The following is a 26,452-nucleotide window of genomic DNA, read 5'->3' on the forward strand; positions in this document are numbered from 1 at the left end:
TTGATGGTGGGGTGGAAGCTGTTGAAATCGTGGTGGAATTCTTCCAGAGTTTCCTTCCCATGGGTCCAGATGATGAAGATGTCATCAATGTAGTGTAGGTAGAGAAGGGGCGTGAGTGGACAAGAGCTGAGGAAGCGTTGTTCCAGGTCAGCCATAAAAATGTTGGCATATTGTGGGGCCATGCGGGTGCCCATAGCGGTGCCACTGGTCTGGAGGTAAATAAATTGTCACCATATTTGAAATAATTGTGCGTGAGGATAAAGTCACAGAGTTCAGCAAACAGTTGGGTTGTGGCATCATCAGGGATACTGTTCCTGACAGCTTGTATTCCATCTGTGTGTGGGATGTTTGTGTAGAGAGCCTCTACATCCATGGTGGCTAGGATGGTGTTTTCTGGAAGATCACCAATGCATTGTAGTTTTTTCAGGAAATCAGTGGTGTCACGGAGATAGCTGGGAGTGCTGGTGGTATAGAGTCTGAGTAGAGAGTCCACATATCCAGACAGTCCTTCAGTGAGAGTGCCAATGCCCGAGATGATGGGGCGTCCAGGATTTCCAGGTTTGTGGATCTTGGGTAGTAGATAGAATAACCCCGCTCAGGACTCTAAGGGTATGTTGATTTGTTCCTGTGTTAGTGTAGGGAGTGTCCTGAGTAGATGGTGCAGTTTCTTAGTGTATTCCTCAGTGGGATCTGAGGAAAGTGGCCTGTAGAATTTGGTATTGGAGAGTTGTCTGGCAGCCTCCTTTTGGTAGTCAGACCTGTACGTGATGACAACAGCACCTCCTTTATCAGCCTCTTTGATTATAATGTCAGGGTTGTTTCTGAGGCTGTGGATGGCATTGCGTTCTGCACAACTTAGGTTATGAGGCAAGCGATGTTGTTTTTCCACAATTTCTGCCTGTGCACGTCGGCGGAAGCACCTTATGTATAGGTCCAGACTGTCATTTCGACCCTCAGGAGGAGTCCCTGTGGAGTTTTTCTTCTTGTGCTGTTGGTGGGAGGGTGTCTGTGTATCAGTGTGCTGTTCAGTGTCATCTTGAAAGTATTCTTTGAGTCGGAGACGGCGGAAGTAGGCTTCCAGATCACCGCAGAACTGTCTCATGTTTGTGGGGGTGGCAGGGCAGAAAGAGAGTCCCTGAGATAGGACAGACTCATCTGCCGGGCTGAGTGTGTAGCTGGATAGATTGACGATATTGCTGGGTGAGTTAGGGGTACCACTGTTGTGGCCCCAAGTGGCAGGTAGGGTTTTAGACAGCTTACATTCCTTTTTCCTTTGTAGAGAGGTGAAATGTGTAATGTAGATCTCCTGTCTTATTTCGTAAAGTCTATTTGTATGGAAGGTTGGTTATTTATGAGAGTCTCGAGGTTGGAGAGCTCTTTTTAAACTCCAGATTATCCAAATAGCATGGGGGGGATGGACTTTATTTGGATAATCAGGCGTTCGGATAATTGAAAAGGCGAGTGCCATTCAGCAGCAGGTTGGCCTTCCCCATGGCCAGGGGCTTGTTCTTCTCTCAGTTCTGGCTGGGGGCGGGCGGGGGGCTCTCTGCTCTGCCCCATCAGGATCGTAACCTGCACTGCCACAGGAGCTGTTCAGCGGCAGTATGGTCTCCCCTATGGCCAGGGACGCGTCCTCTTCCTCCTCCTCCTCGCAGTCCTGGCTGGGAGTCTCTGCTCTATTACCTGAACCTCTGCATTATCCGAATCCCCTCCTTTTCCCCTATCGTGAGCTGCACAACATACGTGCCTTCTGCAGCACATATCTCATGCTGGGGGACAAGGAAGGGATTTGGATAACGTGGAAGTTCAGATAATAGGGTTTCGGATAAACAGGAGTATACTGTATTCATATTTACTAGTTCACATCCAGCATTATAAACTTCACAAAATGCTGTTAAAAGAGGCCCTACTCATAATCTTAGAACTAAAGCACTCTGGGGCAAAACTGAATTTCATTTAAGGGATAGTAAAACTCTTCAATTTATTTGACCATATAAATCTTTAGCACCAACAAGAAACATGGCTAATGTAATGCAAACTATCCCAGAGACATCTCTCCACTCCTTGATGTAATGCTGCCACCTTGTGAATTGTGAGACATTGAAATAAAATTTTTTGAAAGGCAAATTGCATGCTTTGATCCATACACCAAGCGCCAGTTGTTTATCCAGGTACAACTGTCATGAATTTTTTTTTTTTTTTAAAGTGAAGACTTATTTTGCCCACTGTTCTTTTTAAAAGATCGGTATGGCAGTGTAAATAAGATTATTTAAATATTGGTTAGATGAGCTGGATAATTTAATAAATCCTTTCCATTCTGATTCCTATGATTCTACTGTCCGATCATCTTTTGCTTTTCTTCTCTGCTTCTGCGTTCATATCAGAAGTTTCATGTGGAAATTATCTTCTGTTCACAAGTTAACACACGTAAAGAAAAACTGATGAGGATAATGAGATGAGGAAAGAGGGTTATGAACCAGACCTTGAAAACATCATGGAATGCTTGGTAAATGAAGACTGCTGCTTCCAAATAAAACAGGCACAAATGCTGTTTCTTTCCAGGTGTGGAACACAAAACAAACATCTGCAAGGTTCCCCTTATGTTCTCATTAATATTATCATTAATTAGCCCAGCACCTGCCCTAGTCATGGACCCGGACCCCATTGTGCCACACACTCTACAAACACAGAACAAAAAGTCTCTACATCAAGGGATTTATAATCTAGGTATAAGACAAGAGACAACAGATGGAGGAGTACCAAGAAACAATGGAATGATATTGGTCAGCAAGATAGGCAGTAGGTTCAACAAATCAGTGGTCTGGATTTTTGTAGGTGTCATGGCAAAGGAGGATTTGAAGGAGGATAATGAGGTAGGTTTGTGGAGGTTCGTGGGGAGCACCTCCCAAGCATGAGGGGTAGCCTGGGAGAAAGCACAAAGATTCTTGTTTGAAAATGTAATAAGTGGAGGAGAGAGGCTGGCATCATTGTCTCACCAGAGGTGGGAGTCAGCATCTCGATAGTGAATGAAAGATAAGTGGGGTGCAGATTGATGGTAAAGGACATTAACAGTGAAGGCAAGAAGCTTATGTTTAATTTGATAGAGAAAAGGGAGGCAGTGGAGGAATGCAAAAAGAGGGGCATGACATGGTCAAAGCAGTGGGTTAGGAAAATGAAATTTGCAACTGCATTCTGAATGGATGCAGGGACAAGATTGCATTTGTCAAGGTCAGAGAGAATAATGTTGCAGTAATTGAGACTTGAGATGATGAGAGACTGGGTGCGAGTTTTAGCTGTGTGAATGGATAGGAAAGGCTGTATCTTACAGATGTTATACAGAAATAATCTGCAATATTTAGACATAGTCTGGATGTGAGGACCTAAAGAGAGGATCAAGTTGAAGATGACAACCAGGTTATTTGGCTGCATGACAGGCAGGGTGGTGGTGGTGTGCACAATGGTTGAGAAAAGAGGTGGAGGGAAAGGAATTGAAGGTGGTAGATTGAATGCTGTGTTTTAGTCATTTTGAATTTCAGCTGGTGACCAGACATGCAGAAGAAGGTGTCAGAGAGACAGGCAGAGGTTTTAGTTTGAACAGAAGGAGACAGGTCTGGAGCAGAGAGGTAGATCTGTGAGTCATCAGTACAGCGATTGGTAATTGAATTTGTGTTTGAAGATGAGTTTACCCAGAGATAAGGTGTAGAGGGAGAAAAGAAGGGGATCCTGGAAAGATTGCAGTGGAAACTCCACAAAAAGCTGGATGGGGGATGAGGAGGATCCCCTGAAGGACACAGTGAAGGAGAGATGAGAGAGAACCAAGAGAGGACAGTGCTGTGGAAGCCCAGGGAGGAAAAGATTTCAAGAAGAAAAGCATGGTTGACTGTGTAGAAGGCAGTTGATAGGTCAAGGAGGATGAGAATGGAGTACTGTTTCTGAGCTCCGGCTAGGAAGAGGTCATTAGAGACTCTGGTGAGAGCAATATCATTTGAGTGCAAGTGGTGGAAGCCGGATTGGAGAGGGTCTAGAATGGAACTGGAGGAGAGGAACTCCAGATAGTGATTCTGAAGTGTGTTCAATGAGCTTAGAGATGAAAAGGAGACTGGGGGAGGGGGGGCAAATGCGGTCAAACATGTTGGGGTTTTTTAAAGATGGGAGAGACTGGAACATGCTTGTATTGTGAGGTGAAAGAGCCACAGGAGAATGAGGTTAAGGAGAAGAGTAGGGGAGGGGATGAAAGTGGGTATGAGGGAGAGCAGGAAATGAAGAGGCACATGGAGGGGTTAGAGGAGGAGAGCAGACAAGAAACTTCTGCTCTTGTGACCCTCACCTCCACCTCATGGTCTGATCCATGGTGGGGAGTGTGAGAGAAGGAAAGGCCTCTCTGTAGGAGGGCAGCTAAAGAGGCAATGTTGAACAAAGGGATCCAGGTCTCTGTGAGAGCAGGAGCTGAAAGAAGCAAGATAGGAAGAGGTTCTGGATTGATGTAATTTTTTTTTAAATAAGAGATGGAGTGGGTGATCCAGAGACATCAAGAGAGGGGGAAGGAGGGGGATGGGCATGAGGTTAGGAATGGAGGCACAAGAGGGGCAGAGGTGGGGTCTGGGACGGGTGCAGGAGGTGGGGAATGGAGGGAGGGCCACAGCTGGGTAAATATCATGAGAGGTGAGGAAGGGGGTATGGCTGTGGCTGAGAAGAGGGAGAAGATTGAGGTGGAAAGGGGAAGAAGACTAGATAGAGGTGATGAGCGACTGTAGAGGGGTGAGAGAAACCAGGAAGGGGTGATGGAGCCAGTGGGGCAAAGGGAGGATAACTGATGCTATGAGGCAGAAGATGGATGTGGTGAGAGCTGTGGATGGGTGGCAGAAGGACAAGATTTCAAAGTAAATAAATTCCACAACCAGCCCACAACCCAGGAGGTGTAAAGGTATGTGCCCAGCCCAGCAGCTGAGTCCCTGCTGGCTAAGAAGGGTCATTGACACTGTTAGAGGCCACTCCCCCCTGTAGCCATCCCCTTTTTGGGTGTGAGGGGGTAGGGACAGGCTGCTTTGCAGAAGCAGCATGGCCCCCAGCCCAGCACTGGGTCCTTGCTGGCTAGAAAGTCCCCCACCCACCCAAATCACAGTCTTCCTCACTTCCTAATCATGATGAGTTTTTGAAAACTAATTTGTGTCTGGGCTAGTCCCCCTTGCACCCTGCCCCATCTGTTCCGATTATAAAATGCGTGCACAATGGCACTATTTTTCTTGAGGACTTGGAAAACTGAACCAGTGTCTTTGCCCACATATAACTGTGATGGGATCAAGCAATATAAGTAGTGGCCAGCAATAGAAGCTGAAGTAGTTAAGCTTCCCATGCCACACGTAGCACAACAATTTCAGGTTTTAATCAGCAATTAATGCTTCACAAATTTGTTATTTACTATGATTAATGCTTGTAAATTTTTGACTTGGCTGTTACCGTTTTAGAACACGGCACGTTTCCTGATTGGCATGTTAATTGTAGTCAAAGTGTGTATCGTCTCCTGCTGTTGAGAGACATTGTTTCCTAAGGTATATGTATAAAGGTATGCTAAGAGAGTGAGTAAGAGTCGAGGCAATTCACAGGATTTTGTCACAGTTGTGTTAGATGTTGGAAGCAGCTTTCCTCCATAGGCGTATGTGCATCAGGTAACACAGAGCAGATTCAGGTAGCATCTTTATCTTTGCTGAAAATGCAAGAGAGGGCTACTAGCCACAGTGACCAACTGAGTGGGCCAGATCCTCAGCTGGTGAAATCTGTGTAGATCCGTTGACTTCAGTAGAACTACATCATCCATTTGAACCAGCTGATGATCTCTTCATGGACTTTCAAATGTATGTGTTGAGGGAAAAAAAAATTTATAATTTAAAACCAAATGAATTTTGGTCATCATGACTATAAATACAATTCCCTGGGTTCTGATACTGGAGTTCATTAGAATATGCTTTGAACTAAAAGTTAAAGCATGGTAATTTAGAAGTTCATGGATGAATAAGATGGATAATTATGTTTGGTAGAATTAGACAATATATGCATTTGAAAGGATTTTCAGATATTATTGCTGCTTTATACATTATACATTTAATATAAATGTGCCTTGAGAATATATTGAGAGGGACAAAGTGGGTGAGATTGGTGGAAGGGACGAGCAGACCGGAAGAAGAGCTCTGGGACGCTCGAAAGCTTGTCCCATCCACCAACAGAAGTTGGTCCAATAAAAGACAGTACCTCCCCCAACTTGTCTCTGTCTCATCCTGGGACCAGTGCAGCTACAGCACTACTACAAACAGCCTTGAGAATGTATTGCCATTATTATATGATTTATTTACACGTGATAAGAGCATGCATTGAGTAGGCTATACTGGCATGAATAGTGTTATAAGCTTGCAGTACATGTGTTTTATAACCATCCTTATATGGGAAGAAAGTAGTAACACTTAATCAGGTTTGAAAGTTTTATAAAACAATTACTACCAAGAGACCAATATGTAGAGCCCTGCAATTGACCAACTCCCAGGTAGGGTGGACTGCTGATTGGCCTACATTTCCCAGCTCCCAGGATTCAACCTGGAACTGGGGCCATGTGGATCCTCTTCTGCTCCGTTCCAGCAGCCCACCCTACCCATCCTGAACTAGGAATGGGAACCCGGCCTGACAGGTGCTGCGGGTCTAGCCAATCTCCAATTTGGGGATCAGGAAGGAATTTTTTTCTCCTGGGGCCAGTTGACTGAGAATTAGGGAGTTTTTCGCCTTCCTCGCAGCACCTTCGAGCCACAATTGGTTAAGTACAAAGGTGCTTAGTACTTAACTGAGGTTCTTGGGTTGAGTTGTTAATTCCTCACAACTTGCAGCCTGTTTCCAGTGCAGTCAAAAAATAAAATGAATAGTTCGCTGAGGTAGAAGACCTGGGATTTTGGTGATGGCCCTTGGGCTCATGGGATAAGGTGAGACTTTGTCGCTCCCATGGCCAAGGTCCCCATCCCTCTACACCCTCTGTCTCCCTCGCCATAACAAAGGGTGCTAGGACTCAGAGAACTGAATCCTGGGCGTTGGGGGAGTAGGCTGAGGAGAGCCTACACCATGGTATATGGTCAGAGCTCTGTAACCCCTGCACTGGATCCAATTAAATGCCTGGTATAGGAGAGTATGAGTGATGGGAAGGTAGTGCCCCTCCCTTGTGTTAAAGCTTAATAAAAGGTGCGGCCAGCTGTTTAATGCCATGCACGTGTCTGTCCTCATTTTGCCACTGTGTCCACATCAAATGACGTTCTTGTCAGTTTCACACTGGCCCACACAGTTCTGAATAGCCATGGTGAAAATGTGGTCCCGAATTTTGTTACGTTCACTCTGCTTCTGTTTGGCAAACTCTGAGCAGCAGCAGAGGCAGTGGATCTGTCTGTCTGCACACCCAGGAAGATGGCTCTGCATTAGTTCTCAATGGGAGCTTTTCTTTGTAGCTATAGGACTATTTCCTGGTTTCGTTTCTTTTTCTTTCTTTAAAAAAGAACAAAAGCTTAAATTCTGCATACATTTTTGGCTTCCCCCTTCCCCCAACCCACTAAGAAAGTTTCCTACTCACCCTGGTTAGTGTGAGAATGGGTTTTATAAGACAGAGTGCCTTGCCCAAGAAAATATTCTTATTTGGCTTGTTTTGTTACAGATTGATTCTAATCTAACAACTTTTAATGCTATTTTTCTCTTCCAGTTTTTCCCATATATCCTGCTACTAGTTGCTATCCTGTTGTATCTACCATGCTTGTTCTGGCGCTTCACTGCAGCACCTCATCTTTGCTCAGATCTGAAATTTATTATGGAAGAACTTGACAAGGCCTACAACAGGGCAATCAAAGCAGCTAACAGCTTTCACAGTGGAGACACTAGAGACCCCGGTAGCCTGCCTCCAGCTGTTAATGAAAACTTGACACAGAGGTAAGGTGCTGTAGCTTGGTATTTTTGGCCTTTATTTCTTTTAGCCTTTAATAAGTATAATATGTTTGGAACACTTGTAAATCACAGACACATACTGTAAATTTATAGCAGACATTTTAAAGATGAGCTGAAATGTTTTTTTAAAACTGTGATTAAAAATTTAAGATCCCAAATTGATGATAAAATGTGTGTGTGGAGTTAGAACTTACAAATAGCTACTTTTTTCAAACAAAATACTTGAAAATCAGGTCTTCTTCCTCTCCCTTTGTAGACCAGTCCCAGCCTGAGGTGGCTCTGTGTTTCCTTTGCTACAATGGATGTCAGTATTGCCTAAAACAGCATTAGGAAGTGCTGGTGGCTGCATTCCTTATCTACCGGTATAGTTATTTTTCACATCCTTTGATGTGGAAAGCCACTACTGGGCTCCCCTGCCATGCTGTTCTTAGAGTTGTTTCTGCAAAGACTCCTTTTTTTCTTTTTCTTCTTTTTAAAATATTTGTCTTTTCCAGTCTCCCTCTCTTGAATTAGTTGCTGCACTGTTCTAACCAACCTCAGTTTCACAGTCTCCCTGGACAGTGCAGCAGTTTCTCCTCTTCTCTTTCTTCAGACGAAATAAAAATTACAAATAAGAACTGAAAATTGTTTCTTTAATAGTGAGTAGGCATGGATCTCTGAAGTTAGGTCCTGGCAGGTAAAATGCCATTTTCATCTTAATGTAAGACATGTTGCAGCTGTGTCCGTTCTTTCTCTTAGGTTGGATTTGAGTATTAATGCTTGAGTTGCATTTAAAAATTTCTTTTTAGTATTTTACTTATTCTGTTTGAGGCTTGGGCATTTTTCCTGTTGACCTTTCTACTTGTCTTGTAAACAGTTGTATTCAGTCCTAATGAATGTACCGGAATTCTGGTTTTGAGATTGCCCTCACATCTGTTTTACACAAGTGCCACTTCATTGATTTCAGTAGAGTAACTCGTGATTTACAAGTGTCTGTGAGATCAGAATCAGGCCTGTTTTTTTTGTTTGTGTGTGTCAAAGTGTTTGGCTTATTTAATATGGCAAAATGATTCTTGCAATGATTGGTCTGTTTTTTTTTTTTCTTTTTCCAGTTTGTGGGAGATATCTGAAAGCCACTTTAAATACCCCATTGTGGAACAATACCTGAAGACAAAGAAAATCTCCAAAAACTTAATAATCAAATATGTTGTTTGCCGTTTACTAACACTAGCAATTATCCTGTTTGCATGCCTCTATCTGGGCTATTATATCAGTCTGTCCTCTATGACTGATGAGTTTTTGTGCACCATCAAAACTGGAATCTTAAAGAATGACACAACAGTTCCAGAACTAATTCAATGTAAGCTTATTGCTGTTGGTGTCTTCCAGCTACTCAGTTACATTAACTTAATTGTGTATCTTTTGGTGATGCCTCTTGTAATGTATGCCATGCTCGTCCCATTCAGGCGAAGCTCAGACATTCTTAAAGTATATGAAATTCTGCCAACGTTTGATGTTCTGAAACTCAAGTCAAATTATGATGATTTAAGCCTCTACCTCCTCTTTATTGAGGAAAATGTAAGTGAGCTTAAATCATACAAGTGCCTCAAAGTGCTGGAGAATATTGCAGGCCCTGGGAAATGTAACATAATCCATCTGTTGCCAAACCTTGGTACGATTAAGATGACAGATACTGTAGATGGAAAGCCAGCAGCTGTAAAAGAAAAGCCTGAAGAGAAAATTACAGAAGAATCAGAAAGGAATACAACAGAACTACAAGGTAAAGTTGGGCTGCTTGTTGTGTTTAAATGGTGTATCCATTAATATAGGCCTGAATAAGAAGAAAAATTGTTTCTTATATTATGGAATTCTGCATCTAAGCAAATAGAAGCCTTAGAATTATTGTGTGCAAAGACTTAAATGTGCTGTATAAGAAAATTGACTAGCTTATACCTAACAATACAGTCTGCTTATATTCTTATAACTTCAATTAAACCACAGGAGGGTTATGTTGTTGAAAGCTATTGTAGTATTTTTATTTGTTTGTCATAATGGACCAAATTTTCAAAAATAGATGCCTAAAATGTGCCTGCAAAATAGATAAGCAAAGATGCAATTTTTCCACCTACAGCTTAGGCACTTGCTTTTGAGAAATGTCACTTCCAATTAATATGGTGTTTGTGCAATAATATTACTTGGGTAATTTGAACTGATGGGTAAGGAAAAAAGTAAGGAAGTCATGTGCCTGTCTTAGCTCTCCTGCATGATTTGTGGGTAGGGGTCTAACCTGTGGCAGAGGGCTAGAGCCAGAAGAGGCTCTTAGATCTGTGTTAGCCCTTCCTGACTTCAGGTCTCATCAGCTTTAAGCCTAGCAGAAGTGGTGGTAGCAGCTGTTGGTTACTGAGTGATTGATCCAAAGGACTAAGAACAAAGTAGTAAAGTGTACAGTCACTGTACAATGTGTTTGCATTTAGAGATAGAACTAAGATAAGATGAGGAAGTTAGTGGTGTCATGATTTTGTTTTAAAGACGGTGTGAAAGGCTGGTATTCTTCAGGCTACAGGAACAAAGATGCATAGAAGTTAATCCTCCCTCTTCTCTCTCACACACACGCGAGATCCGATGGGGTGGTGTTGGGGAAGGGACTCCTTTTAGCGCCAGGGTAGCAGCAGAGCCCCATTATTGCTGGCTGTCTACTCTGTGTGGCAAGGGAAACTATTTATGTATAAGCCACTAAGCCAGCTAGACTTCTCTCATGCTCCCTGTCCAAACCTCCCCTGTTCAGGGGTGGAGGGAGCCCATTAAGGGGGGTAGTACTCTGCACCAAAGGATTCCTAAGGCTTGATCTACAGTTAAAACTTACAGCAACATGGTTATGACAGCCAGGAATATGAAAAAAACCCACATTTCTGACCGACATAGGTATGCTGACAAATCCCGCAGTGTAGATACAGTTAGAGGGATTCTGTCAGCATAGCTAACATCAGTAGGGGAGGTGGTATTCCTGTACTATCAGATCTCCTCCTTCTGTCGCTATACACTGCATCTATGCTAGGGGGCTACACAGGCATAGCTATGCTGCCAACGGCCCTGTAATGTACGCAGGGCCTCACACAGGAAATAAGGCACGCATTTTTATCAGAGAACCTAGTTGGAACAATTTACCAAGGATCGTATGACTGGCATTTGTTAAATCACAATTGGATATGCTTCTAAAGGATATACTCTAGTTCAAATAGGAATTAATTCAGGGTGGTTCTGTGGCCTGAGTTAAACAGTCAGTCAGACTAGATGGTCACAGCAGTCCCTTCTTGGTTTGTGATCTACAAGCTGGAATGCAGGAACAAGTTGTAGAGTGGGGGTGCTGAGAGTCATTGAACCAAACTGTAAACCTTGTATATAATGGAAACCACTTCAAGCCTGGGGGCGTGGCAGCACGCCCACCCCCACCCCATCCCTAGCTCCAGCAGCTATGTCTACAGCTCCTTCATGACCATTGCCACATGCAGAGGGACCACTCCAGTTCTACTGCAGTGGGGCCTTACTTGGTCACAGAGGAGAGGGGAAAATCTGTCCCTAAGTGATTTCACCAGGATCATAGGGTGTCAGAATCCAGAATAGAGCACTTAAACCATAATAGTCCATCCCCTGCCCAGACCTGGTTAATTCTATTGAGCAATCATGATAATACGAGAATAAGTGTTCAGATACTATGGTAATGAGGGTAGCATATTTTATATTACAGAGCACTCACTCAGATCCTGCTCTTTCTACAGAAACATAACCTGGCTTCAGATAATGCTCTTTCCACTTATGGTGTTGATTGTGATTCCAAATCGCTGTTTGAAGGAAATTACCAGTCATGTTGTACATGGAGAGAGAGAGAGAGAGCCTCTTCCTGCAGTGGCGGGAATGGCTGGGAACTCTGACCATATTTAGCTCAGATAGGAGGGAACTGCAGATGCAGCTGTGGAACAATAATGGAAACATCAGGAACCTGCTGCCAATATCCCCTTAACCAATATGTTTTAGAAGCATGCGCTAACATTTTTAGGAATTCTTTGTAAAATGTCCATCAGTGACAACTCATTGTTAGCCTGCATAAGGAATTCATGAAAGATACTATGTTAGCACTGGAGAACACTGAGATTAAGTCAAAGAACAGTGTCCAAGGCAGGGGATACTTAAATAATTTTTCAGCACAGTAGTGATACTGTCTCTTCTGCCTAATATAATGGAGGAAGCATCAGCTTAAGAGAAATGTTCATGATGTAGTATTCTATGTCACTCCCCTCCCCCATATAAACACTTGCAAAATAAAATAAAAAATCCAAGATGCCCTAACAGGAATGTTTTTATTAGAGTTGGTCAGAACACTGGTGACTAACTGTTTGTTGCTGGCATGTGCTGTTTTGTCAAAGCTAAAATGTATCGATATCAACAGGAAAGTTTCTGAGGTTCATGGTGGATTCTCCAGTCGCTGAGAGGGAGTAACTTATTGAAAACCTGACCTTTTTGAATCTGAAAACTGATCTTTCAACTTGATTCTGTTTTGTGAAAGTGTTCAAGAGGTTTTTGTTGTGTTCCGATGTGGAATGAAAACAAATGTTGAAACTCAAAAGGTGCCATGAAATGGATGTATGGTTCACCAGTCAGCTCTCATTTTTATAGGTTTTGTATGAAGGTTGAGTATGATGATTGTGGTCTTTGATCTGCACTAGGAGGACTAAGGGTCGCATTTAACTGCCCCCACATTTTCGCCTGCCTATAGTGATATTAGCAGGATTTAATAAAAGATTTTACAAACCGAGGTACTGATTCTAGTTCCTTTGCACAAGAACAAAAAAGGCGCCAAGAAGACTTCTTTCCCACACCTCAGAGGACAGGAACAGCCAGAATCCTAGCACTACAGACCACCCTAGAAGTGGAGATATGCCTGGGGGATGGCTCCAGAACCCCATGCACCAGCTCGTGGTTCTACACTAGCTCTGGGTTCTGCATTTCCAAAAGGAAGCTGTAAGGTGCTCCTCGGGCTCAGCATTTGACAGGTAGTGCCACTAGGAGGGTGCCCTTTGAGTATGTCCCTGTATAAAGCCACACACTAGCCTCGCTATAGTACAAAGCAAAGGTGAAAACAGGTTGCGGGTTTGTGTTTTTTAAATCTCTGAGGCTGGTATTTTGTTGTACGGAAAGCAGGAATATTTGCTTCTGACGAAATGGGGTGATGGATTTTCATTGTGACAAGCATTTGCTTTTGTTTAGTTTTAACAGATCTGCTCCCAAGTTGCAATACGAGCTCAAGCAACGAAGATAAGAAGGTTCGTCAAAGACTTATAGATTCTTCATGCTGATTGCTCCTGCACGCGCCTCTTCTGAGGGTTATAGCACAGGGCAACTGCCCTCTCTCCCTACCTCCAGTACAAGCCACACCGAACACAGGACACTGCCTTTCTCAATGAATAGACTGGATTTGGGGTCCTAGCAGCTCACAAGAGAGGATAAACCAGTTTGCAGACTGTTTACGTGTCGTACAGTTAACCTCGTATCACAAAAGGCATCATCTAGAGTTTGACTATTTACAAAACCACTTAAATATGAATTATGGAAAAGTGAAATCCATCGGGTAATTAGCATGCAGAATGAATTACCAGAAGCAGCAGTTGAAGCTGAGACCATTTAAACAGTAGAAGTGTGCTTACAGCGACAAAACACTGAATTGTATAGACACTAGAAACAGATGGACAGATTCCATCCTGAGATGGCATGGTATGGAGGTGTGTGTAACAGAGTGCTGGAAATGCCAGACTTTGTTACTTGCCACCTAGAGTCCAGTTCTGCAGTTCTTACTCCATCTATTGTGGCAAGATGGCCGATTTTAGTCTGGTGGGTCCTGAGCTTTTCTTGGCGGGGAGCTAAGATGCCCCCCTTTGCCCCTGCTCTTGGGTGCCAAGGGCCCCGCTACTAGCCTGGGAAGGTGGTAGAGGAGAGAAGCAGGGGAGGGGTCTGGGTTTGCTCCTCGCTCTGAGTCCCAGCCCCTCTCAACTCCTGTGGGTTTCTCACCCTCGTCCCCCTTAGGTGGGATTACGCTCAGTCCTTAGATGCTGGGGGGGGAGGGAGTCTACCTGTCCTGCTGGGCAGGGTCTCCCTTACTTCAATTCTCAGATCTTCCAAATCTTTCAACACACTCCAAGCTCCAGTCCTTCCTCCTCCTCCCTTGTCTGCCTGACACAGGGGGTTTTATTAGGTTCCTAAAAGGGCCTTAACTGACTCAGGTGCTCCAATTAACCTGAAGCCACCTTCCCTAGTCTACAGGGAACCACACCTTAATTAGCCTTGAGCTTATATATTTCCCCTCTAGCACTCTCCCATTGTTCCTTGGCCCTCCTGTATCACACTATGTTAAGGTAAAATATCCCATTCATTGCAGTGGGTATCAAAGGAGATGTGTTAGATCTGGGTTTAGAACTAAAGTGTTCTTGGCTCCCTAGCCTGTAAAGTTAATGGGAGTTTTATTTGAGTATGGACTGCAAGATTTCAATCCTTAATTCTATTTCTTAACTGATATTAACTTGTCCCTCTGAATAATGGATTCTAAAGACTAGGGGCTGAACAACAGTGATAACCCCTATTACAGGGGTTTGCCTTGTCTATGCTGATGTCAAGAACCTGTATTTTATATCCATTGTGTTTAAAATAGCCACTTTTTAACATTTATTGGGTCTCAAATACAGTATAGAACGCACATCTTCCATGACACGCCTTATAAGAAAAGCATGCATGACATTCTCAGTTATATTACAGTAACAACTACAGGCCTCAGGTCAGGGCCCACTAGGCTAGGCAGGATACAGAAGAAGACAGTCCCTGCCTCAGAGTTTGCAATCTTAGTTAAAGATCTGATACAAAGGGTAATTGAAACAAACCGAACAGAAGAGGATGATGATGTGGTGATAGAAATATGGACATATTTTGTGGCAAAATCATTGATCCACAGAGGCATTTTGTAATTCAGAAAGGTACTGCCATAATTCGTTCATGTGGTGTGTTTTTTTAATTGCTGTGGGGGCGTTTCATTCAATTTGTAACAATGTTCCAAATGGGGGTTCATGTCAGCATCATGGCATTTCTTTCAAATGGCAAATTAAGCCTAATTACCATGGAACTCTTGAATATACAGTAGAACCTCAGAGTTACGAACACCTTGGGAATGGAGGTTATTCGTAACTCTGAACAAAACATTATGGTTGTTCTTTCAAAAGTTTACAACTGAACATTGACTTAATACAGCTTTGAAACTTTACTGTGCAGAAGAAAAATGCTGGTTTTAACCATCCTAATTTAAATGAAACAAGCACAGAAACAGTTTCCTGACTTTGTCAAATCTTTTTTTTTAACTTTCCCTTTGTGTTACTAGTTTACATTTAACACAGTACTGTACAGTATTTGCTTCTTTTTTTTTTTTTTGTCTCTGCTGCCTGATTGCACACTTCCTGTTCCAAATGAGGTGTGTGGTTGACCAGCGGCGTATTAACGCCTAGGCCGACAAATTTGCAGGGGCGGCATATTTATAATAGCTGCCAGAGGCTGCTTCACCTGGCGCTGGTTCACGCCCTCCACCCCAGGCCCCGCCCCAACTCCACCCATTCCCCGCCCCCTCCCTGCCCCCATTGGTCCCCTTCCCCAAATCCCCGCCCCGGCCCCGCCTCCTCTCCTAAGCGAGTCGCGTTCCCCCCTTCTTCGCGAAGCTGTTTCGCGCACTAGCACTGGCAGGGAGCGGGGAGAAGCAGGACCCGGCAGCGTGCTCAGGGCAGGAGGCGGAGTGGAGGTGAACTGGGGCGGCAATTATTTCAGGGCCTAGGGGCAGCAAAATCTTTAATCCGCCACTGTGGTTGACCGATCAGTTCGTAACTTGGGTGTTTGTAAGTCTGACGTTCTACTGTAGTGGGAAGAGATTTTTTTCTTAATTACCAGAATGGTAATGCATATCTTTCACAGCTTTTAAATAGTCACTGGTTTTATCATATGGTCTGGCATGAGAATGACCTTTTAACTGATTAGTGTCAGCTATAACTTTTGTCCAAAAATGCAGTTTAAAAAACACTTAAACAGAACATTAATGACAGTGCCTAGCAGTATCTAAATAAGTCTTAACATTTGCTTTCCCATTTAGCTTATTCACTGGGTTCCTTCTAACATATGTAGAATCAACACTGCAAAAAAGATTTGTTGATAGTGTGAATGGGATAACCAGTAAGTAATTAGTGTTAAACCTTTCACTCAAAATTATTAATGAACAACCTAGGTGCTAGGATAGTACAATAAGAACTACTTGGGTATTTTATACCTTATGGCCAAGATAAGCCTTAATGTAACAAAATACAGTACATAAAACCAGAGTGCTGCCTCTTTGCTGAAGAGACAATAGCTGCAATACAAGCACTTTGTTCCACCAAAATTGAGAAAAACACGTCTTCAGTTTAAATATCTTAGGGTGTGAGCAAACGTAATGGTGCATCATATTGCATGATAGCTCCAAAGCAAACCTGCAACCCTCTGTCACAGGAAGGATCGTTTTTTAAAAGGCTATTTCTAAAATAGTTTTATCCAGAAATATGTCTATTTAACTCTGAAATCGGTACTCCTTGTTTGTTCTTAAATTGGAGCTGAGATTTTTCTAAATGGCCATCTGACCCTCTTTAATTAAACAACCCCTCTGTAAAAAACCTTAAAAGCTACTGATCATCCATATGTACATTCCTCTGATGGTGTGCATCTGCCAGAGATTGGAGTCTTTCGGCCTACAGTACCCTTAGAATGCACATGAACTCCTCAGTCCTCATGTTTCAAGGTTGAGGCACGCTATCCACTATTCAGTTCTTCTCACCAACTCAGGGCTTAGAGATGGAGCCTGACTCTCAGAGATGGCCAGCCTCTCTCTTATTATTTATAGCTCATAGTGTTTATAGTGTTAGCGTTTTAGTCATTAGGTTGACTGTTGCGACCCTTTTTAGTTGTTAGAATCTTATTCGTCACCAGTATGGTGTCATCCAGTTCTCCCGAATTCAAATGCTGCCCCTCATGCAAGGGAGCTATCCCAGCCTCTGATGGATAATCGTCGTGCCCCTGTCTGGGAGAATCACAGTCCCAGTAAATACACCCTTTGTGAGACCTTCAGCTGTCAGGCTAGAAAGAACAGGGAGGCCCGCCATCAGGTCTTCCTAATGACTACGCCCATGATATACGCTTCCAAACCAGGCTCATTAGACACCCCCCACCCCCCTCCACATGAGGACCTTCAGAGCCCCGGATCATAAATGCAGGCTTATTGTCTGACTAGAACCATAACATTGTCCTCCAACAGACAGCAGGGAGCCAGAAGTCCCAGAGGTAGATTGCCTACCATGGTTTCTTCTAAAGAAAGCTTCCCATGATACCAATAATTATCTGAGACTCCACAGTCTGAAATGGTTCCTATTGAAGCTCAGTCTTGAGCTGAGTCTGACCATACGGTATTGTAATGCCCAGCACCAAAATCCAGGATTTTGGGAAAAAGTTTGGCATGAAAGCCCAATGTTGTCTACCTCAGTGGCCATGGCACAGACTCTCTTGGCACCAGAACCAGGCTGATCAGGGCACCTGTACCATGACTCTAGTGGAGACTGCGATACCGCTGTGGGAAAACCTGGTTCCAGGTCACCTGTCTACGCCACCTCACACGGCACCATTCAGATTCTTAGCACCGATGGCTCTGCAGAACCCCAATCTTCCCCTGCTGTCAGCTATAAGCATTTCATTCGACACCGACTCTATCCACTCTTGCAGCACCATGGGTCCGCTGCATTGCCCGTGGATCCAGCATGCACATTCTCCTCAGCTTGATCTTCGAAACTGGCGGTCAAGGAATATCTGTACCAGCAGCATCTTGACTCACCCAGCTTCTCACCACAGCCCTTTACATCTTGTGAGGAGTGTCAGAACTCCCTATAAGAATGATATTGGGATCCACTGAACCCAAACTAATGGTTCTCTAATCCCCGGCTACCAGATTCTTACTCACCACTGCCCATGGTGCCCTTGTTGGGGACTATGGTCAGCTCAGAGCAACTGTGAGCTGAGGGAGCAGAAGACTGTCTCCTCCACGGCACCGCACACATAAACACCCCAGTAACCCTTCCTGGTTCCAACACAGCCTCAAGCAGAGGACAAAGAGGCTGATGAGGGGCTGTGAGGCTGATGGCCACACAGATGGGCAACAATAAGGGATTTCAAAAACTACTGAAAAGTATGGCTAAGGCCCTCCAAATCCCTATTGAAGAGGTACAACAACAGACATAATAGTGCTGACTTAATGTACCTAGAAGAGGACAGGTCCCTGACTCAGAATGATCAGGATCAGTTGGTAAACTGAGCACAAGCAAACAATGTGCATTTAATACAGCTAAATGTAAATATTGATCTAGGAACAGAATGTAGGCAATACTTAGAGGATCCTTATACTAGGAAGCAGTGACTCTAAACAAAGATTGGCGGCTCATGATGGATGATCAGCAGAGCTCCCAATGTGACACTGTGGCCACAAGAGCTAATGTGATACTGGGACGTATAAATGCAAATCTCAAGTAGCAGTAGAGAGGTTATTTTACCTCTGTATTTGGTACTGGTGCAACCACTGCTGGAATGCTGTGTCCAGTTCTGGTACCCACAATTCAGGAAGGATGTTGATAAATTGGAGAGAATTCAGAGAAAAGCCACAAGACTGATTAAAGGATTAGAAAATATGCCTTGTAGTGATTGAGCTCCTTGAGTCTATTTAGCTTAACAAAGAAGGTCAAGGGATGACTTCTTTACAGTCTATAAATACCTACATGGGGAACAAATATTTAATAATGGGCTCTTCAATCCAGCAAAGAAAGGTAGAACACGACCCAATGGCTGGAAGCTGAAGCTAGACAAATTCACACAGGAAATAGCCATTGCAACAATTTACCAAGGTCCATGGTGGACGATCCATCATTGACCATTTTTAAACTAAGATTGGATGTTTTTTTCTAAAAGCTCTGCTGTAGGAATTATTTGTGTTTTACAGGAAGTCAGACTAGATTAGCATAGTGGTTCCTTCTGGCCTTAGAATCTATGAATAGTGTATTTAAATGAAGCATGTCAAATGTTAAAATTGTGTGTTGCATATTTACTTCCAAAGTAATGAGATGTAAGATCTTGTAATGTATTAGCATTGGATGGAATAGTTAGTAAGTTTTTATTCCTTAAAACTTGAAACTCACGAAAGTCAAGTATTTTTGTGGTGTATAACTTTGTGTCCATTTCTTTAGCAACATGAGTATTAGTGCAGTGTAGTAAAAGTCTTTGTTTGTGAAAGCATGATTGGAGAGATGCTTGTGGATGTTTGTTTTTAAACTGAACGGTACAGTGCGGTGGTTCTTTAAAGGGACACTTCCAGGTTGATTTGAACACAATTTTGCAGACTGGAATAGCTTCAGGAGATATTTTGGTGATGATTCAGGGGACAGTCACTCTGCAACTGGGCAACAAAGAAAGTAACAGAACGCCACTAGCCATCACCTTCAGTCCCCAACTAAAATCTCTCCAGTGCATCATCAAAGATCTACAACCTATCCTGAAGGACGATCCCTCACTCTCCCAGATCTTGGGAGACAGGCCAGTCGTCGCTTACAGGCAGTGTAATGACTCATCCCCCAATCTGAAGCAAAAACTCACCAACAACCACATACCACACAACAAAAACACTAACCCAGGAACCTATCCTTGCAACAAAGCCCGTTGCCAACTCTGTCCACATATCTATTCAAGGGACACCATCATATGACCTAATCACATCAGCCACACTATCAGAGGCTCATTCACCTGCACATCTACCAATGTGCCAGCAATGCCCCTCTGCCATGTACATTGGCCAAACCGGACAGTCTCTATGCAAAAGAATAAATGGATACAAATCAGACATCAAGAATTATAACATTCAAAAACCAGTCGGAGAACACTTCAGCCTCCCTGGACACTCAATTACAGACCTAAAAGTGGCAATTCTTCAACAGAAAAACTTCAAAAACAGACTCCAACAAGAAACAGCAGAACTGGAATTAATCTGCAAACTGGACACCTTTAAATTAGGCTTGACTAAAGACTGGGAGTGGATGAGTCATTACACTAACTAAAAACTATTTCCCCTTGCTAATTTTCCCCCTACTGTTCCTCACACCTTCTTGTCAACTGTTTGAAATAGGCCATCCTGATTATCACTACAAAAGTTTTTTTTCTCTTGCTGATAGTAGCGTACCTTAATTGATTGGTTTCATTCAGAGTTGGTATGGCAACCCCCACTTTTTCATGTTCTCTGTATATATGTGTGTGTATATGTGTATGTATATATAATTCCTACTGTATTTTCCACTGCATGCATCTGATGAAGTGGGCTTTAGCCCACGAAAGCTTATGATCAAATAAATTTGTTAGTCTCTAAAGTGCCACAAGTCCTCCTCATTTTTTCTGCTGATACAGACTAACACGGCTACCACTCTGAAACCTCTGAGTACTCAGTTGACCTTCCAAATTTTAAGCTTAAAAAAATACACCCTCTTACACACAAGTAAAAACAATAAAAGTCCCCAAACATGTGATAATACTTGAAAATGTTCTTCTGAAAACAACAAATGCTCCATATTTTGATGTTACTGATGTAGTTTCTCAATTGATTTCTAAATTAAGAACCCAGACCTGTTCATCCATTTACTTGTAAACATGTAAACTTGACTTCAGGACTGGGCCCTAAACAAATTGGCTAGTCTGTGTATTGCAATCATATTGGCTGCCATTAAAACATCACTAGCACATGGAGGCTGGAAATTAACAGTTGCTAAATGTACAAACAGCAAGATAAAGTAGTGATGTATATTGCACTCCTTCAATGTCAGTCCAAATTAAAATGTGCTGTCTGGAAAAAGGAAAGTCTTTGGCCTTTGTCATTTTAATTACATGAATATCACTGTTTTTATGTGATTTATTTTCATGGCAGGATGGGCATGGGTGAATGCATTATATACTGAAATGCACAGAGAGATTAACTCCGTTACAATGCTGTCAGACTTACTTGACTGTAATCTTGAAAGACACGTTCCCCACAATACATCAGACACACAAGTTGCTTTTGTTAGCTGGAACAACAAGCCTCGTTACAGTCACGGGCAGTGATCTTTTCTGTTCTTTGGATGAATATGGTGTAAAGTCCTTCTGGAAACCCAAAACATCACCAAAAATATGTTAACAATTTATAACTGATAGGTCCTTTTTAGAGCAATCAGTCACTGTATACATGGAAAGGTTGAATTGTCCTTCGCTATTAAATTTCAGTCCCAGCAGCATCACCAGTTGGTGAGTTCACTATATAAGCACTCCACACATGACAATGGGAAATCTGGAAGCACCTGTTGGCATGTGAGCAGAGTTTGGCTGACCACAAGCCTATGGGTTGTTCAGTTAAAGATGGAGGAGGAGGACCAAGGGCAAGGTTCAGAGACCCTATGAGGAACTGCAAAGTTTTATTTACGTGATCTCTCCTACCCAACCCACCTGTGTAAGTGCCTCAGCATGAAACTTACATGCACCCCTATCAGCCTTGAGCAGTGGGCTGATCCTTTCCTGGAGAGGATAATCAGTTACTCAGCCACAACACCAAGGATATCTCTGGGTGGACAGAGCTATTAGCAAGGGCCTGATCCAAATTTCATTGAAACAGAGTTGGAGTCTTTCCACGCATAAGTTGGATCAAACCATAGGAGATAAATACCAGAGAAACTGTTCCAAATAAAAAATAACCCTGTGCACTGTGCATAAAGAATGAGTGCCCCCATTAAACTGCTGCTTCCAGAGGACCATAGTAAATTCTAAAGGTATATTAGAGACGGTCAAGTGGCAGCTTGAGCTTGTATGGAAAGCGAGTCAGCCATCAACAATTCAATTTTCTTTGTGCGTCTGGAAAGAGATCCTATGACACAAGCCTAGTCTTGACAGGGACAACTGTCTCCAAATTAAGATTGCATTCTTGTTTTTGACCTGTGGACCAAAACATACAAGGGTTATGACATGTATGAGACCATATGTAAATAGTTAGAACTAATCTACCCTATGGAAGAATTCTTCCATCAACCTAGCATGGTCTGCACAGGGACTTAGATCATCTTAAACGTGTCAGTCAGGTATGTGGATTTTTCAGACTCCTGACCGATATAGTTAAAACGACCTAATTTGCTAGTGTAGACCAGGCCTAAGAACTGCTATAATTTTGTTCTAAGTACATTTAATTTTTTTCTCTTGTGACAGTATTGTGGCCAAGTGTACATTTGCTATCATGCTCTTAAACTGGTTTTACAGAAAACTCCCTTAATCGAAACAATAGCAAGAGCAGAGGTGTGAATTCAGCACCCTTCCGGTACTGCAATAAGATTGACTATTAGGGCTTAAAAGGCTGTTTAGAGCTGTATTCTGCCACCGTATTCAAGTTGATTAGTATCTTATGCTGCATAGTACTCCTACTGAAATGGGTGGGGCTGCTCACAGAGGAAGGATTTATACAACATGAATAAGAGTGGCAGAATCCAGCTTTCAATGGCCATGTAATCAAATCAAAATCAGGCCATTTTTAGTCAAGAACTGAACTATGGATTTAGGGGCCTAGCTTTACACCAGAGGTTGGAAAATGTTGGCCTCTTTCCGTCAAACAAAGAAAATGTAAGAAAGAAAGAAAATTCAAAATGCCTAGAACTATGTTAGTGCAAAAATAAGGTTATGAATTTAAACACAAAAATTGGGGAATGAAAAACGTAATGGGCTCAGAACAAAAATAACTGTAGCATATTTGCACTCTGCTTGCTCCATCTGTCAACTGATGTCAGGGATGTCATCAATTCCAATTGATCATCAGGTCAATTGAGGTCAGGGATCATCAGGCCAATTGTACAGGGTGAAAGTGACTTAAAGGACTTACCAGTATTCCAGAGTACTGAGCAGGGGGGCATGGCCTCAACTGGAAGAGGTGGGGCCTTTAAATACCCAGGCCTTTAAATCAAGATTTAAAGGCTGCAGGGCTCTGGCTGCCTCTGAGAGGCCTGGGGCCTTTAAATCACCCCCAGAGCTACCAGCTACAGAGGCGGCTGGGAACCCCGGGGCTCAGGGGCGATTTAAAGGGCTCCGGGCACTGTGGGGAGCCCCAGGCCAATTCCACTGCGGTTCGCCGTTCCAGGTCAATGGGGGCTGCGGAAAGCAGCGCGGGCCAGCCGCCAGTGGAAGCTGTGATTGGCCGAACCTGCGGACGCTGCAGGTAAACAAACTGTCCTGGCCTCCCAGCGGATTTCCCTGACCGGCCGCATGCCAAAGGTTGCTGATCCCTGGTGTAGACATACCCTGACTGTCTTATCTGGACTCTTATCAAAGAAGATATTTATAGTGATTGTGGTGGGGGCTGATTAGCTGATGGTTGCTAGGCAATCTGTCTTTCAGAAACAGAGTCTCGTTCTTTAGTACCAGCATGAGAGATAAAAAGGAGGTTACACTCCTGGGACAGATCCTGCTCCTGCTGAAGTCAGGAAATGACAAAATTCCCATTGACTCCCAGGGAAGAAAGCACAGGCTCTTAATGATCAAACCTCCTTGTTTACTATTTATAAATATATTATCCTCACAGCAAAATGGCTGACTAAGTATTCTACAATTAGTTAACAACATAGTAAAAGCATCCTGATTGGTTAATAATTAAATCACACAGTGTTTTAGTATCATAAGAACATAAGAGTGGCCACACTGGGTCAGACCAAAGGTCCATCTAGCCCAGTATCCTGTCTTCCGACAGTGGCCAAGGCGTGGTGCCCCAGAGGGAATGAACAGAACGGATAATCATCAAGTGATCCATCCCCTGTCACCCATTCCCAGCTTCTGGCAAACAAAGGCTAGGGACACCATCCCTGCCCATCCTGGCTAATAGCCATTGATGGACCTATTCTCCATGAATTTATCTAGGTCTTTTTTGAACCCTGTTATAGTCTTGGCCTTCACAACATCCTCTGGCAAAGAGTTCCACAGGTTGACTGTGCGTTGTGTGTGTCAGGATAGTTTACCATTGTGCCTTTAATACTGTCTCCTTGAGAAACCTTCAGCGCTCCTGAACGCCCACTTTCTCTTAGATTTCCCCCACGCTATTTTCTTCTCTACAAATTCTGAGTTTGTTGAAGTCTGCTATTTTTGAAGTGCACAGTCCTTATTCTGCTGCTATCATTCCTTCCTTTCTTTAGAATCATGAAATCTACCATCTCATGATCACTTTCACCAAACTTGCCTTTCACCTCCACATTCGCTACTAATTCCTCCCTCTTGGAAAGAATTAAGTCTAAAATGGCTTTCTCCCTCACCCTTCCTCACCCCCGGTTACGTTCCACTTTCTGAAACAAAAAGTTGTCCTCAGTACATTCCAAGAACTTATTGGAAGTTTTGTGCTTTGCTGTATTACTTTTCCAACAGATGTCTGGATGGTTAAAATCCCCCATTACTATCAGATCTCATATTTTGGGTAGTTCTGTTATTTGTTCTAGAAGTGTCTCATCTACCTCCTCTTCCTGATTTAGTAGTCTACAGAAGACCCCTACTATGACATCATCCCTATTTTTTTACCCCAGTTATCTTTACCCACAGACTTTCAATTGGTCTGCCTCCTGCCTCCTTCCGGACCTCAGAACAAGAGTATATATTCTTGAAGTTTAATGCAACACCACCTCCCTTTTCATCTTACCTGCCCTTCCTGAACACGCTATATCCTTCTATAGCAATATTCCAGTCATGAGACTTATCCCACCAAGACTCTGCAATGCCAATTAACTCACAGTTTAGCTTACATACTAATATTTCCAATTCTCCTTGTTTATTCCCCATAGTACTTGCATTTGTGTATATCCATCTAAGAGGTTGAGCTGATTCCCCCTCTAATTTCCCTTTTGTCGCTCCTATGACCCCATTGTAATTTCCCCTGTTCCCCCTGCCTTGTGTCTCCCTCCACCATCATCTACCAGCTGCCTCTGGAGTGACAGGACTGTGGCCAGGAATCTAAGAGTAGAAGGGAGGAAATTTGGGGCAATGATACCATGGCAAATTGATACACTCACAGACTGTAGTCATGGGATCTTTACTGTCCATCACCTCATATTTGAGGTCTCGTCTGAAAGATGCGTGCTTCCCTGAAGAGAGAGGAAATTCGAAAGGTTTTTTCAGGGTCAGGAATGTGGCCTCTCTCCTCAGTTGCAACATCAGACAGTGGGAAATAGCAAGTTGATCTCAAAGAGCACAATTCCCAAATGAGAAAGCAGATGTTAGTATACATTATATGGCATCCACATTTTCAATGAACAGTGCAAAGGAGTAGAGTACATAGATTTAATTATATAAACCAGTTTTGATTATAAAGCAAACAAGTACTCGCTTCCTTTCGCCTCTAAGTTCTAAATAAGATTTTACCCTTATGGAAGAGTCCTACAGAATTGAATACAGAATGATTCCCTTTGCAATGGTTTTTTAAGCCATCCTATAGACTTTGATAGAAAATTATATACCTGTATCAAATTACTTTGGATGTTTAAAAAAAAAATCAACGAAAATATCTCAGGACAGAAGGGACCATTGTGACCACCCAGTCTGACCTCCTGCATAACACCGGCCATATAATTTGCCAGATGACCAGAGTGCAGAAGTGCCCATTATTATCTCAAGAGTACTTATCTGACATCTGAGGTCTCCGCTAGAAGACTGATATTTAACACCCCTTTCAAAAAGGAACATATTAATGTGCATGCTGTTCTCACTGTTTCTTCTCTGTGTAGAAGCTATTCTAGAGTAGCAAGAAAATCATCCATCTTTGTTGACAGAATATTTCATAAGCTAGTAGGAAGGCTTTGAAAATGTTGACCCCTACGTACTTTTTAAAAATATCTATCTGAAACAAGCTAGTTCACCTAAAACACCACCATTTAGTTGTCCTTCAATGAAAGGATTAAAGACCAGGTCATTTGAACTTCAAGCGGAAAATCCAGGCGGACAGATTGTGGACGGTGACTGAGTTTTTCTGCCTATGTAGATTTGAAATGGATAAAGATATTTTTGGGGAAGGAAGGAAGGAAAGGGAGTCCTTTTGGTTAAGGTACATAACTTGGAGTCAGTAGACTTGGGTTCTGATATCTAGTTCTACTATGGGATTCCTTTGAGACTATTGGCAAATTACTTAGGGCTATATTTTTCCAGAGTGATTGTTCATTTTTAATAGCTGAAATTTTAGATGCCAAATTTTAGACATTTAAATGCCAAGTTGGGCACAGAAAATGAATGGATGCTTTCAAAACTTCAGGCATTAACCTCATGATGCCTTACTTTCCTGTGTCACAGCCTCAAATGAATGTTCGTAAAGCATTTTAAGATCACTGGATGGGAAACATTATAGAAA

The 26,452-nt window shown here is 42.9% G+C and overlaps 2 protein-coding genes across 4 annotated transcripts in view; both read left to right on the forward strand.

The window, feature by feature from the left end:
• The window catches only part of HEPHL1 (hephaestin like 1), a 104,277-nt gene extending 96,414 nt beyond the window's left edge, over positions 1-7,863 (forward strand). For all 3 annotated transcript variants that reach the window (XM_048843133.2, XM_048843152.2, XM_048843161.2), the window contains one exon: positions 7,724-7,863. The gene's annotated coding sequence lies outside the window, so the exon portion shown is untranslated. The remainder of the gene's footprint in view (positions 1-7,723) is intronic.
• On the forward strand, positions 2,649-9,765 carry PANX1 (pannexin 1). Its single transcript, XM_075127961.1, has 3 exons — positions 2,649-2,873; positions 7,724-7,947; positions 9,054-9,765. Exons 1-3 carry the CDS (start codon positions 2,649-2,651, stop codon positions 9,763-9,765), a joined length of 1,161 nt encoding a protein of 386 aa, XP_074984062.1.
• Positions 9,766-26,452: the final 16,687 nt, after the last annotated feature.

The sequence above is a fragment of the Caretta caretta genome, chromosome 1 (assembly GCF_965140235.1).
Source record: "Caretta caretta isolate rCarCar2 chromosome 1, rCarCar1.hap1, whole genome shotgun sequence".
Classification (NCBI taxonomy): domain Eukaryota; kingdom Metazoa; phylum Chordata; order Testudines; family Cheloniidae; genus Caretta; species Caretta caretta.

What these genes read in the sequence shown, in the direction of transcription:
- PANX1 (XM_075127961.1), top strand. Translation starts at nt 2,649, where the DNA reads ATGGACCCGGACCCCATTGTGCCACACACTCTACAAACACAGAACAAA. An exon ending in ATTTGAAGGAGGATAATGAG is followed by an intron (nt 2,874 to 7,723) that starts GTAGGTTTGTGG and finishes TTTCTCTTCCAG; the next exon opens with TTTTTCCCATATATCCTGCT. An exon ending in AATGAAAACTTGACACAGAG is followed by an intron (nt 7,948 to 9,053) that starts GTAAGGTGCTGT and finishes TTCTTTTTCCAG; the next exon opens with TTTGTGGGAGATATCTGAAA.